The sequence below is a fragment of the Nyctereutes procyonoides genome, unplaced genomic scaffold, assembly GCF_905146905.1.
Source record: "Nyctereutes procyonoides isolate TBG_1078 unplaced genomic scaffold, NYPRO_anot_genome, whole genome shotgun sequence".
NCBI lineage: Eukaryota > Metazoa > Chordata > Mammalia > Carnivora > Canidae > Nyctereutes > Nyctereutes procyonoides.
The window spans coordinates 8,124,027-8,138,552 of record NW_026575128.1 but is presented as its reverse complement, the minus strand read 5'-3'; the positions used below and the strand labels follow the sequence as shown (position 1 = coordinate 8,138,552).

Here is a 14,526-nt window from a genome sequence, read left to right as displayed (position 1 = left end):
TTCAGAGGCAGGAAAAGGAAGGAAGAATAATGGCCATGTCATCATTGATAAGGATCAGATAAGAGGGCACGTGGAGCCGCTGAACCCGCACGGGGCGCCCTGGAGGATCCCAGCAGGTGCCGCCCACAGACCTGCTCCGTCCGCCCCGGACTGTGCGCACCTGCTGCCCACCCCTCCCCCCCCCCGCAGAGGGGCACAGGGGTACCTACGTGTTAAAGACCAGGGCGATGACATAGTCGGGGGACACGGTCACTCTCCAGTCACACTCCTTGCCTGGCGGGTAGGGTTCTGGGTAATTCGGTGACAGGATGACTCCCGACGGTCCCGTCAGGTCTCCCCCGCAGGGCGCTGGGGATAGAAGATGACAAGGGTCAGGCATGGGTGCTGGCGGGGCACTGGCTCCAGAGAGGGGCGGTGGAGGGGGGACGCCCTGGGGTGGGGGGGTAGGCGTGGGGGTGGTGTCTGGGGCGGAGGGGGGTGTCTGGGGCCGAGGGGCTGGTGCGCCCACCAAGGCCTCATCCCACCCCCATTAAGCAGGCAGGGAGGGCACGGGCTGGAGGGACAGGGGGCTCCGCGCCCTTGGGGCATGTCCCTGCTCGGGCTGGGCTCCCTGACGGTGACGCCGGGGCCCACGAAGTGAGGAAAGCTGCCTGGGGGATGCCGGAGGACCCGTGCCCGGACAGCGGCCAAGGGCCAAGGCCTGACCCAACAGCACCACTGGCAGCAGAGCCGAGCATGAGGCCCCACCTTGGGGTGGGTCGGGCCCTGAGGTCCCTAATACGGTAGAGTGTGAGGGCTGAGGGCTCGGCACTAGCAGGCCTCTGGCCTCCGTGGGAAGCGTTCCCCAAGCACCAAGTGGAGGTGCCAGGGACTCCGCAGGGGCCCTGCCTCCGTGTCCCATGCCAGCACAGCTGAGCTCTGGCCCACCCTTCCTGCTTTTCAGCCCTGGAGGCTGGAGCTCAGGCTTCCTCCCCTCAAGTTACCAGGCAGGCAGGGAGTCCGGGGTTTCTGGACCGGCCCCCAAGGTGCTCACAGACTGGGTCCCAGGCCCCCGCCCTGGCCCCCTTCCCCTCCCGATGGTTCTCTGGCATGGCCGTCCAGGTGTCTGCTTCCCACTCAGGACCCCGGCGTGGGCTTCACCGCCCTCCGCCACCTGTGAGGTCAAGGCCTGGCTGGGCTCCCAGCTGCCTCGCCAGCTGTGGGGCTCCCTCTGCTCATGGATGGTTGAGGATTCAGGGGCAGAGGAAGGGAGGCCCCCCTTCCTAGGCCCTGGCACCAGCCCGCAGGAAACCAGACCACCTGGAGCCCAGGCACCGTCCCAGCATCAGCAGGTCCCTTCAGCAGGTGCTCAGTGGGGTCGGGGGGGGGGGGCAGGCCCGCAGGAACGGGAAGTTTGGTCTCGCTCCTAATCCGGGGTGCCTGCCCCACACCCTTGGTCGTGTCCTGTCCTCTCCCTTCTGTGGGTCAGACCCAGAGGTGGGGTGGTGCACACGGCATTCGCCGCGAGCCACGCGGTCCCAGTGCTTTGCAGCACAGCCGCCTTCCATGCTCGGAACAGCCCGAAGACCCAGGTACTGCCAGCGTCACTCCTCCCCGGGGGCCGTACGCCCTTTGTCTAAGGACACACAGCTTGCGGCGCTGAAGCCACCCGACTAGGTGGTTGGAATCCAGAACGTGAGCTCTAAGCTTTCCAGTTCATGATGCCGTCTGCGAGAATGCAGCTCAGGTGTTGAGCGCAGTGCCCGTCACGGGGACGGCGCCCCACAAATGCTTGTTCTCTCTCCGGGCTCCCTCCCGGTAACAAGGGGGCACCCAGGCCGCCGCGGCAGGCTGCCAAGGGAGCTGGAAAGCAGGGGCCTGTCCCTGGGATTTCCAGACTCTTCGAGAGGAGAAACAAAGACGTTCATTTTGTTGCCCGAGGAACGTTCCCCAAGCTGAGTCTAGAAGGCGGGTAATGAAGCTGAATTAACCTCTTTGCCCCGCTCGGCGCACCCTGATGGCTCTCAACAGCTCACACAGCGCGGCCCCCCTCCACCTGCGACGCTCTGGCCTCAGGACCTGCTTTTCTGTAAGAGAAGCCTGAGGATTCACAGCCCCGTGGGGCGCTAAAGCTGGACAGGGCCTCACAGGCCACCTGGGTCCCTCCTGGGCCTCATGGGGTCCTACTGCCCAGACGGGATTCGGGCCCAGGAGACAGGGGAGTCCAGAAGCTTGAGGGAGGAAAACAAAGAAAAGAAGGAGGAAGAGGGAGGAGGGAAAAGGAAGGAGGGAGAAGTGAGGGGGGGGAGCCGAGAAATTAGTATTTCTGAGACCTGGGTGAGATGTGTCCTCACCCCACGATGCCGCCAGAAGCATATTTACTGTCACTTTACAGAGAGGAAACTGAGGCCCAGAGTGACGCAGCAGTTCCTCCAAGGCCACGGAACCAGCTGATGGTAGAGCTGGGCTCTGGGCCCCGACAGCCTGCCTCAGTCCTCCCTATATGCTCCGTGGAGCTGGGATGGGAGCTGACTCTGGAAGCTGGGCCTGTACCCCCGTGTGCACCCCCGTGTGCACCTCCCATGTGCTGCAGGTCCTCCAGCCCCAGCACCGGCCTGGCGACTCCCGGCCGCCCCTGAGACACGATGGCGTCTCTCCTTCAGGGCCGGGCCTCAGAGCTGGGCTGGCAAAGGCCAGGCCCTGGATGCCAGGGCAGAGTCTCCCCTGAGCCTGCGTGGGAAGGCGCATGGGCCCCCAGGGTGGAGACTGTGGGGCTGTCTTGGGAGCCCCCACCCCCGCCCGGGCACAGAAGCCAGCATGGAGGCTTTGCTTTATGCTGATGCGGGTGGGAATCTCGGCTCTGCCTTGCCCTATCACTGTGATTTGGGCAAAAGATCCAAATACATCAAAGACTCAGTTTCCTGAAATGTAAAATGAGGGAACAGGGCTCATGTCAGGACTGCAGGGCGGGTTAAGTGAGGTTGTGCGAGGGAACATCTCTCTTCTGCAGCGAGCTCAGGGTTGGGACGTGTGGGGTCGACTGCTTCTAACACCCGCCGCTGACACAGGAGATGAACGCATTTAGTCCTGGGGCCCCGGGTGGCTCAGCGATTGAGCATCTGCCTTCAGCTCAGGGCGTGACCCCAGGGTCCCAAGATCGAGTCCCACATCGGGCTCCCCACATGGAGCCTGCTTCTCCCTCTGCCTGTGTCTCTGCCTCTCTCTCTGTCTCTCTAATTAATAAACAAATAAAATCTTTAAAAAAATATACACTCAGCACTTCGCCTGAGAAAAAGGCAGTGAGCACCTGGAACGTTTCTATTTTTCTCTCTTTCTGGCCGTCCTCTCCCCAACCCCGTAAGTCCCCTGCCCCTCTTGGGGCCAAGCAGCTGGGAGCACGATGATTCACACCCTCACCCCTACAAGCTACCTGACCCTGGGCAAGTCGCAGAGCTTCCATTTCTTCATGGGTCAGTTGGGGAGATTTTAAGAGTAAGGACAGACCTAGAGATCCAACACCTAGGAAACCAATAACTTCCTTGAGAACACAAAGGGCAAGGACCTGAGCCTATGGATGCCCCTCTAGTGCTTTAGGTAACAGAAGGGGCATTTCGGACTTTCCTACCCTCGCTGACCCTCCCGCCTCCTTTCGACCTACGCAGCCTGAGCCAGGGAGGAAAGAGGCAGACATGCCCAGCTCAGAAATTCTGAGGACCATTTTGGAGAGTGAAGAATTTGTTGTCGGGGAGACTAAGTGTGAGTGTGTGGATATGAGGGTGTGTGCATGTGCACGTATGCCCGCAAAGCAGCATAACTGTTGGGTCTCCTGCCACTTCCAGCTGCTGCAATTCTCGTGGCCAGCCCGCAGGTGCAGCGGCCACATCCACCGCAGGGTGTGGAACACGCGAGTGCCAGGACGACAGGGCAGGGTCCGTACCGATGCACGTCGGGGGGCTGGGCTGCCAGAAGAACCTGTTCTCGATCTTCACACAGCTGATCTCCGCGCTCCCTTGGAGGGCATAGCCAGGGTCGCACTGGAACACCGTGGAGTCTCCGGCTTCCCAGCTGTCGCCGCTCCGGCTCCCGTTCTGGGGGACCCCGGGGTCGTTGCAGGATGTTGCTGTAGACACTGGGACGAGAGAACAGAAGAATACGTGGGTCGCCCAGAAGTGTGCCAGACCACAGGGCTCCCGGCTCTTCCCCCTCCCTGCAGCCACCGTCTCTGTCGCCGCCCGCCCGTGTTGCCGGCAGAAGCAGTAGTCCCACTGTGTCCTCATCCCCATTCCTGTCACTGCCTCGGCCACCAGTGTGGCCACCATCTACCCTATCAGAACCTTCACTGTCGCCGGCATCCACCTGCCATGAGACGCCACGAGTTGGCTGTGATTGCACAGCTGTGATCGTAAAAGGGCGTGAACTCAGTTCACTTTCATGATCACGCCTTGTGGGATGGACAAGCGCAGAGGGAACGATCTGCTGGTGGGCTGGGAGCCGGTGAAGACCCCGCCTCTCGTGCCGCAAACGTGCAACGGCTCATCATGCTAAGACTCGAGGAAAGGCTGATGTTTGTGGCAAGCGACAGATCAAAGTGAACATGTTAAACGTTCAGGAAACACGGGAATGTGGGAGACGGGCGCAGTCTGACACCCGACTCGGGGTAAGACAGACCAGGTGCTTGGAAAGTGAACGTGGTACGGTGGTGGGCGGAAGGCGCTAGTGACTAGAAGAAAGGCGAGGGAGTGGATGCGCAGGTGCATCATGAGCCAAGGAGAGGATGGAGGGGAGAGTCCGGGGGAAGGACTCAAGTCTCCGTTGGGACTGTGGCCCCAGTGACACAAGGCCCCCGAGGCCACGGGATCTGTGACGTTCATCGGCTAGGAGAGTCCATTCCATCCTCCTCCCCACAATTTTGCGAAAAAGAGCAGGTGCGAGACCAAGTGAACGTACCGCAGGCGAACGTGACATTCACGTTAGTTCTTGAGCGAAAACAGGAAGCCTCAGATCTCTGTGAGATGTCAGCCTCCTCAGCCTCTAGATCGGGGTGGACCCTCGCTCCTTTCTGCTTTGGGACAGCCTCCGTGGAAAAGCTCGAGAAGCCCCAGCCCCCGGGCAACCGTACACACGAATGCCACCAACCGTAGGAGCTGGGGCCATGCGAACACGTCTGGAGTCAGTACACGGGGCCTCGGAGCCGATGACGATATATGGCCGAGCAGGTCCCATCCGCTCTCTTCCTGCTCTTGTATGTGAAGTCTTATTAGGGCATGGGCACGCTCATCTGCTTACGTCCCGGCCCCATTTGTAGAATCTTCCACCACAGCTCGCTCACGTCCCCCTGCGTCTCCCGGGGCCTTGGCACCTGCTGGCCCTCCAGCCGGGGACGATGGCACCCCGCGTCTTCCTAAGCCAGCCCCACAGCCCCTCCCCGGGCAGGCTTCCTGGATCACCTTCTTCTGGGCTCACTCCTTGACCTCTTTCCACCGCTTTCCACCTGTCATGGGACCCGGTTTTGGTCTGTAATGCGCCTGCTCGTCCGTTGGCCTGTTTATCGTGTATCACTGGTGCGTCTCTGCGGGAGCAGCGACTCAGCTGCTGTGCTTCCGACCGTATCCCCGGGGCCGAGGACGTTCCCCGGCACGCAGCCATGCTCCGTAAATATTTGTCGAATGAATAAATACATGCAGGAATCATCACCATCTGACACCTCCTGAATTTATTTAGAAAGTCAAGGAAGAATCAATCTTCTTCCTTCCCAATTAAAAACAGGCTCGGCATTCATCCCTGGCTCCGCGGTGCACCGCACGCATGTAGATGAGTCTCTGGGAGGAAGCGGCCCATGGCTCTGACCGTCCCCGGGAGGCCGCGGGGGGCGATGACAAAGAGCCCAGGCCTGGGAGTCAGATGCGGGGTTTGAGCCAGCTCCGCTGCTTACTAACTAGAGGACCGTGCACGCGAAGCCGCCCTGGCCTCCGAGCCCACGTCGGCAGCACGGGTTGGCCTCTGGCTCTCAGGCTTTTGGTCAATTATAGCAGGTGCTGAGTGAGGCGCTGGCTCGATGGGGGGCAGCGACCCTGCGTCCCTCTTCTCCCGTGTCCCCCCCGCCCCCCGTCCCCACCTTCATTAACATGCCTGAATCCGTCCTGCTGGGCAAAGCCCCGGGGACGTGCCGGGTCCACGTGGTTCCGACAGGGTGTCGGCTGTTGCGCAGTCATGTTTGCTTGGAGAGCCGGGCCCGCGCTAAGCGGCCCTGGCATTTCTGCACAATCCCGTCAGACACACGCCATCCGGAGAACGTGGGGGAGCCACTCGGCCGTCCCCGGAGTGGTCCTGGTATTTGCCGACTCACGACAGCAACGGGGAGGGTGACCTTTCCCAAACTTCAGTTATCCCCGGCCGGCTGCCCCAGAGCTGGGCCAGGCAGCGTGGCCCGCTGCCCTCTCTGTGGGCCCGTGCGGTGCTCAGGATGCCGCGTGCTGGAGAAGACCACTCGCTCACGGGTGCCGCTGTCCCGGAGCAGGGAGTGAGCACCTGCTGCATGCACACGCTGCGGAGAAGCCGGTGGGCAGGACGTGGCCCTGCCTCCCGAGGAGCCGCCTGCAGAGGAGCAAGTAGGCGGGCGCCTCCAACACACGGCGGGCTGTCTGCAACGGACAACGTGCCAGAACCAAAGGCGGCCTGTGCTAGGGGAGCCACAGGCTGCGGCAGCTGGTTCTGAGTGGGGACACGAGGAGGCAGCATCTGCAGGACCCTTGGGGATGACATACCACCGCAGGCTGGGCCGTGTTGAGGAAGCGGCCCCAGGGGCTGTCCCGCAGGGCCACACGACGGCGGCGGGAGGTCACGTCATGCAAATCCGCATTAAGAGCGGTGGTTTTGTTCTTTTTTTGTTTTTTAAGCCGTGCCCACTGCCTTGGGGACAGCCCGAAAAAGCCCACATCGGCCTGTTGCTCACACTGGTTCCCCCGGAGAGCAGAGCCAGCTGCCCGTCCAGCCTCCCGCTCTCCCGGCTGCTGGGCTACTTCACGGCTTATTCCAGCAGCCTCCACAGTCAGCCCTGGAAAGTGCCAGCAGTCTCTGGAGGCGGCCTCGGCAGAGGTCACCGGTGGTCAGCCCTGTGCGGGACCGCAACCTGTAGCCGACGGCTTCTGAGTCCCCTGCCAACCAGCGTGCCCAGGGCTTGCAGGGCCCCCGGGTCTCCTTGCTCTGGGCCCCTCTCGGTGTTCCCCAGTCATGCACGTTCTCCTCCGGCGATGTCAGCAACCGGCGCCTGAGCCTCCGGGCACAGATGCCGGGACACGCTTGCCTAAACGATGCCCTGTTGCCCCAGGTGGGACCTAATCCTGGGGGAGACTGTCCGTGGGCTGCGGTGCCGGGACGTCGGGGAACGAGAACTCCGCAAGCAGCTGCTCCCTGGCAGCCGGGGAGCCCGCGGAGGCTTGGTCGGGCAGGCGGACGGCCAGGAGGAACAGGATCCTGGAGACCCTCCACGGCCCGCCGATGGTGAGCGCCCATCCCGGGTAGGGCATGTGGCTGCGCAGGAGCCGGAGCGGGGTGGCCACCTTGCAGCCCAGCCGGTGCCGCACACGTGAGCCGACCCAGCCATGAGGGGACACCGTGGAGACCAGGCCGGGCTCAGGCGCCGCTCGGGCCTGCTAAGCAATCGCCACGGCAACGCACCACGTGCACGTGGGGAGGGGACACGCTGATGACGGCAGCTGCTGCACGAGCGACATCCACCCCCACCCAGAGTGGCTTGAGCCAGGCGGCGGGTGACGGGGGGTGATGGGGGGCACTGGGAGGAGACGTCCTTCCAGTGGTCACGTCCACTCTTCCTACAGCTCTGAGCTCAGGCACTGTGTTTTCTGGAACGTCTTTCTCCCTTGATGCTCCAAGGTGAGCATCAGCATCTACGGTTCTCCCTCCAGATACTCACCAACCTGCGGTCGTGCCCGTTGAGCCGCCCGGCAGCCCTGCACAGAGGGCTCAGCACAGATGTCTGAGCAAGTACTCAGCGACAGGTCCCTGCGAGTGGAGGCTGGAGGGGAGGAGGGGCTGGGGGTGCAGTCAGGCCCCTGCACGGCCGGGGGAAGGGGCCAGGGGGGCAGGGTGCAAGGGGCACAGGGTGCAGGGGGCCGGGAGGCGAGCACCCACCTGAGAAGCGGATGGCAAAGCCCTGCTTGCTGGTGAAGAAGTCGGTGCTGAACTGCAGGACAACGGAGCTGAAGGTGCTGTGCAGGTCCCGGGGCAGCGCCGCCCCACTGAGCTCCTTGAGCAGCACCCCGCTCTCCACTGGCCCGTCCCAGATGCGCAGCACGTCGTGCACCTCCTCTGTGTCGAACACCAGGAAGTGGAGCCTGCGCGGGAGAGAAGGAGGCGGTCGGCGGCACGTCTCGGTGGGGAGCTCCCCCACGCCCGGCGCGGTCCAGGCTCGGCTCCCCAGGTCGCGAGGGGGCCAGCGGGCCATGCATGTCCACAAACGGGGAGGAGGGGGCCCAGACCTGCCGCCCCGATGGGGGCGAGGCCTTCTGAGGATGCCACCTGGGAGAGGACAGTTACCCCAGGTGACAGAGGCCTCCTGAAGCCCGACAACGAGACGACCAGCAAGTGTGATTAAAAGGGGGGCCAGAGGCCTCAGCAGACCCCTCGGCTAAGACACAGAAGCAGGGAGCAAGCCGGTGTGGGTCCAGACCGTGGGGTGTCAGTCGGCGCTAAGAGGAAATGGGCTAAACACACGCGACGAGGGCCCCGGGCGGCTCAGCCTCCAGCCCAGGGCATGACCCCGGGGTCCCGGGATCGAGTCTCCCCGCAGGGAGGCTGCTTCTCCCTCTGCCTGGGTCTCTGCCTCTCTCGTAAATAGGTAAATAAAACCTTTAAAAATAAAATAAAATCCTTAAAAAAATCTCTTTAAATCATAAAAATAAGACATGCTCAAGGTAGAAAAGACAAACAACATACAGAAGTACTGAAATTCTTTAAAACGTCTCTCTTACCCAAACCGATCTGTTCTCCAAAGCCTTTTACCTGTGATCAGCCTCGGTGAACATCCTTGCACACTTCCCTCCGGTGTGCACACATGCACGCACACACCCCCCGCTGCCAACCGTATTTTACATAATTTTTTTTCAAATTTATTTGAGATAGAGCCTGATGTGGGGCTTGATCCCAGGACCCTGGGATCATGACCTGGGCTGAAGGCAGACGCTTAACCAACTGAGTCATCCAGGGGCCCCTATTTTACATAATTTTATGTCCCTTTCTTCACTTATGGTTGTTATGGACATAAGACATATACTTCATTTTTTTTTCCTAGAAAAATGGACATCGTTCTATTTCACTTACGGGAGTTTCCCATAAGACCGCAAGGAGTCGTCCCTCGGCATGAACCTTTGCACATTTTCTTTAATATTTCAGTTGACTGTAGGGAGAGCTTTTGGGAGGAGAGAGGTACACACTTAACCATGTTGGGTAAATGTTTCTAGATTATTCTCTTAAGTGACTGTGTCCGTTTACAGCCCCACTAAACAGGATCAGTGTGACTCTTCTCCCTCAAGGTCACCTCGTCCACGTCAGGTATTATGATGTTATAAATATATCCCATATTAAAATACCTGCCCATCTGCTGGACCAAAATGGAATCTCACCAGTGTGTTTAAGTGCAGATCATTTAGTTACGTTGCGTATCTTTGCATATGATTTATTGGCCACTTCCGTATTTTTTTAAAGATTTATTTATTTATTTATGATAGACATAGAGTGAGAGAGAGAGAGAAGCAGAGACACAGGAGGAGGGAGAAGCAGGCTCCATGCAGGGAGCCCCACGTGGGATTCGATCCCAGGACTCCAGGATCGTGCCCTGGGCCAAAGGCAGGTGCCAAACCGCTAAGCTGCCCAGGTATCCCCCCCCCTTTTTTTTAAAGATTTATTCACTTCCGTATTTTCATAGCCCTACCCATCTTAATTGGGTTGTCTTTTTGAATTCTGTTTACAGTTAATTAGAAATCTAGGATGATTTTGATTTATTACTTTCATATATTTTGAGTTCTCTTTTATATATTGCTAATATTTTCTTTTTTTTATAAATTTATTTTTTATTGGTGTTCAATTTGCCGACATATAGAATAACACCCAGTGCTCATCCCATCAAGTTTCCAAGATCTATGAAGAACTTATCAAACTCAACAGCAAAGAAACAAGCAATCCGATCATGAAATGGGCAAAAGACGTGAACAGAAATCTCACAGAGGAAGACCTAGACATGGCCAACACGCACATGAGAACATGTTCTGCATCACTTTTTTTTTTTAGTTTTTTTTTTGCTAATATTTTCTCTAAGCATCTGGTGTCTTTTTAAATTTTTTTATAGGTGTATTTTGGTGGGGGACTTATTCCTTTTTTTTAAAGATTTTATTTATTTATTCATGAGAGACACAGAGAGAGAGAGAGGCAGAGACACAGGCAGAGGGAGAAGCGGGCTCCATGCAGGGAGCCCAATGTGGGACTTGAACTCGGGTCTCCAGGATCATGCCCTGGGCTGAAGGCGGCGCTAAACCGCTGAGCCACCTGGACTGCCCATTATCTTAAAAAAAAAGATTATTTTGAGGGGAGAGAGGTGGAGGCAGCGGGAGAGACTCCCCTAAGCAGACTCCCCGCTGAGTGCAGAGCCAGGCATGGGGCTCAAACCCAGGACCCTGAGGTCACGACCTGAGCAGAAACCAAGCGTCGGTCACTTACTGCCTGAGCCCCCCAGGTGCACCCGGACCTACTAATTTTGTGTAATCGGATATGGTCATCTTTTCCTGGAGGGATACCGGGCATCATGTTCTGCTTGGGCAAACCCTCTTCTTCCCACAACGATTACGAAGCCAAACATCACTATGTCCCTAAACTTCGTTAGTGCTATCGTTGGAAGTTTATAGGCTCATGGCTTCCAAATGGACACCCAACTGCCCCAGCACGTGTCCGGGTGGCACGTCGAGGTCCTGACCGTCAGAAGGCCCTGATCGCTGGCTCCTGGGCAGCTCCTGTGTCCACACTCAGTGTGTTCCCTTGTCTACTCCCCGTGTCCCCAGTGAGAGGATGATTTTCACGAGCGGGAGACCAGGTGTTCACTCCGGGAGCCTCCATGCCTACAACGTGCCCCAGCACTCGGGATGGGGCTCACGGCCCCGGGGGACTGAAGACCCCTGTCACCGAGTAATCCAGGTGTAATCCAGACTCCCCGCGAGGGTTTGAAGTGTCGTCTGGGTCATGAGCCTGATTCTAGACGGTTCTCCTTCAGTCCCAGGGCTCCTTCCTTCGTCTCAAGGGATGCAACTTGTGCCACACACACGCCTCCGCAGCTTACTTCTGTTTTCATATCTTGTATTTTATTCTTACAGGGCAGATTCCCCTTCATGCCCCCCCACTTCAAATTTCTTAGCTATTTTCCCAAATTTATCCTTTGAGATGAACTTTACAGTTAACAAGTTCCAAAACAATACCATTGATATTTTGATGTGTGATTGGAATCGCACACATGCGTGGACTCATCTGGGCAAAGGGATTGATTACCTTTACGTCGTCTTCCCCAGCCGGGAACATGGGACATATCTTAATCTCTTTAGGGCTCTTCATGCACCTTGGGAAAGCTTCATGGTTTTCTTCTTTGTTATCTTTTTTCCTCTTGAATACTTCTTATTTAATTCTTTTTTTTTATTCCAACGTGAATGAGATTTAATTTTTCATTACGTACTTATTGTCGGATATGCGCGTGCATTTCTTATTTTCGGTTACTAGTTGGTTTTAATAGGATTCACGTGAAACCTCCTGGATTTCCTGAGCAAATCCTTTCATAGATACAGGTGCAGGACTGGAGTCCCTGTGGGTGAATAACTGAAAGAATGAGTGAATGAATCCACGGACAAATGAAGGAAATCCCAGGAGGAGCAGCCTGACGGAAAACTTCGAGGAGAGAGTAGGAGACCCAGTGGAGACAAAGGGAAACCTGTTTATATGGCACAGCGTGTAGGACGTGCCCTTGCGTGGTCCTGCTTCGCCCCGCGAGCATCTTGATGTTGTAGGTGGCATCAGTCCATCTTTACAGATGAGAACATGGAGGTTCTGTTCTCCATGGGAGGGGCTGAACGACTGGCCCAAGGTCAAGGGCTGGTTTGAGAGCAAGCCAGGTACATTATATGCACGAGGCCAGGTCCAACCTCGGAGCTCCCGCTCTGTCCCGCCCCTTGGGAGGAGGTGGCTGGCTGGGGGCCCCAGCAGTTATCACCTTGCTGTGTGAGTCATACACACGGTTAAAGGGCTGACCATCCAGGCTGTGAATTAAAAATGCCAGGTGCTTGCATTCGGCTTAGCTGACCGCACGATCAGATTAAAGTCCAAGGACCGGCACTGACAAGGTCTAGGGGGTGGGAGGAGGGGCCCACAGTCCTCCGCGGGCAGCGGGAGGCACCTTGGCGAAGGCCAGAGGCCGCAGCGCCAGGCCACTCACCGCAGTCACTTGTTTGAACAGCTCCCTGTGGGGGACAGACTGGATGTCGTTTTCCAGTTGTTTCTGGACACGGGCAAGACTCCCTCACACGGAAACCCCTGGAAAACCGATCCCAGCAAGTGAAAGGGCCCTGGGTCCTCCCGACAGACTGTCGCCGCCCCACGAACACGACGGGTGGGACCCAGACACAAGTCCTGTGTGGATCTCTACATCGGGGCAAAACCGTACGCGAATGAACAGCTGCTGCAGGGGGAAGGGGGTCCGAAATCACACCTGCCCCCAGATGAGACTGCAGCCCAAATTATCCTCAGTGACACTGGAAATGACAATAAGAAAATAATACTTGTCTTGTAAAGCGCCCCCTTCTGAGTCACGGGGCTGCAAACCAAGAATTAAACCACGATCGTAATAGCAGACAATCATAATTACAGCATCCTGCCACCTGAGGAGCTCAAACAGAGAAGATGGACTAGAGCCCAGAGTAAGCACTGGCGTCCGGAGCTAAAGGAGATGCTCTCCTTCCCTGGGGCAGCCGGTGCTCCGTAGGAAAAATACTCTCTTGTCACTTCCACGAGCGAGAGAACAAACCTGAGCTCCAGGTCACTGAGGTCGCCGTGGTGACGGCGCTTGGGGAGGCTGGGTCAGGCGCACATGCAGGACATAGGATACAGCCTGGGTACCAGCCTTCCTCGGTGGGTGGCCTTGCACCGGGTTCTTTCTCATCATGGGCACCTTATAAATGAAGGCTCTGTGACTGCTTGTCGGCAGCCGAACCCACCCTGGAGGTCTCAGGGATTCTAGGGGGGGCACATGGGTCTTTACTCTTCCCAGAGGAAATGTCCATAAAATGAAAGGTTCATGCCTCCTGGAGAGGCTGCATGACCCAGAGGGAGAAACAGAGGCCATGGAGCCAGAGACCCAGCTCAGGTCTAGTTCTTGATGCTCGTCAGGTGACCATGATGGAGGCCATGGAGCCAGAGATTCACCTTCAGGTCTAGTTCTTGATGCTCCCCAGGTGACCCTGACAGAGGCCATGGAGCCAGAGACCCAGCTCAGGTCTGGTTCTGTGATTTCTCCCCAGGCGACCCTGACGGAGGTCCTTCCATGGCTGTCTGCGTCTTACACTTACGACAGATGTCACTCTACTGTTTTCTTGTTAGGCTCCTTATTGCATAAAGATCTGTGACTGTTGGCGTTATTAAGGCCTGGGCACTTTTTCCATGAAATAACCCGCCCGTTCCTGGTGGCTGTTGGCGTTCCGCAGCCCGCCCTGCATCACCCCAATCTCCGTGTGTCCCCTCACCTCTCTGTGTACAAAATCTCCCTCGGCTTCCCTTGTGTAAGGATTCACGTGATTGCATTTAGGGTCCACCCAGGGAATCCACGTTAATCTCCCCATCTCCGGGGCCTTGATTTAATCACAGCTGCAAAGATCCTTTTTCCAAATAAGCTAACGTTTACAGGCTCCGGTCATTAAAACCTGATGTCTTTGGGGGCCATCGGTCAGCCCACTGCAACGTTTCTGAGAGTTTTTCCAAGAAGCCCAAGTGGCAATTTCCTGGGGCTTTTGTGCATATTATATCCTGGCTCCATCAATGATTCTTGGGTGTCACAAACACCACCGGTCTCGGCTTTTGAGGTTACGGAGAAGAGATTTTAAGAGGATTGGACCTGGTGTGGTGGTGGTTTCTCGTAAATGAGCGTATGGATTGAGGGGGACTGGCTGTATGCTTACCTGGGGAGGGTGTTTTGCCAAAGGCTGTTGGGGATCTTTCATTATCCTTGGAACGGATCCATTTTTCATCAAATTGTCGTCTAATTTGTTTTGGCTGGAGCTCCGTGCATCTGGTCAACCCACCAAGGACGTCCCAGCCCCTCTCTGCCCCTCCACCCCTTCTGCTCTTCTCCACCTGTGCTTCCTGGTGGCGACTGTGGCTCCCACACTCGGTAACTTCTCCTTCGTCATTTCCACACCCGCAGACTTGTTCTCGGCAGTCGCAGCCCTCCAGCTTGCCTCTTCATCTCAGTGCTGTTATTTCTTACAACGCAGGTGCTGCCCTTGT

At 57.4% G+C, this 14,526-nt stretch overlaps 1 protein-coding gene across 1 annotated transcript in view; it reads right to left on the bottom strand.

Annotated features, from left to right (window-relative positions):
• Positions 1–14,526, bottom strand: part of CSMD2 (CUB and Sushi multiple domains 2) — a 437,017-nt gene that overhangs the window by 129,165 nt on the left and 293,326 nt on the right. Inside the window, 3 exon segments of the mRNA XM_055341473.1 lie at positions 210–348; positions 3,917–4,108; positions 8,131–8,333. Of these exon segments, the coding sequence (XP_055197448.1) occupies positions 210–348; positions 3,917–4,108; positions 8,131–8,333 (534 nt within the window).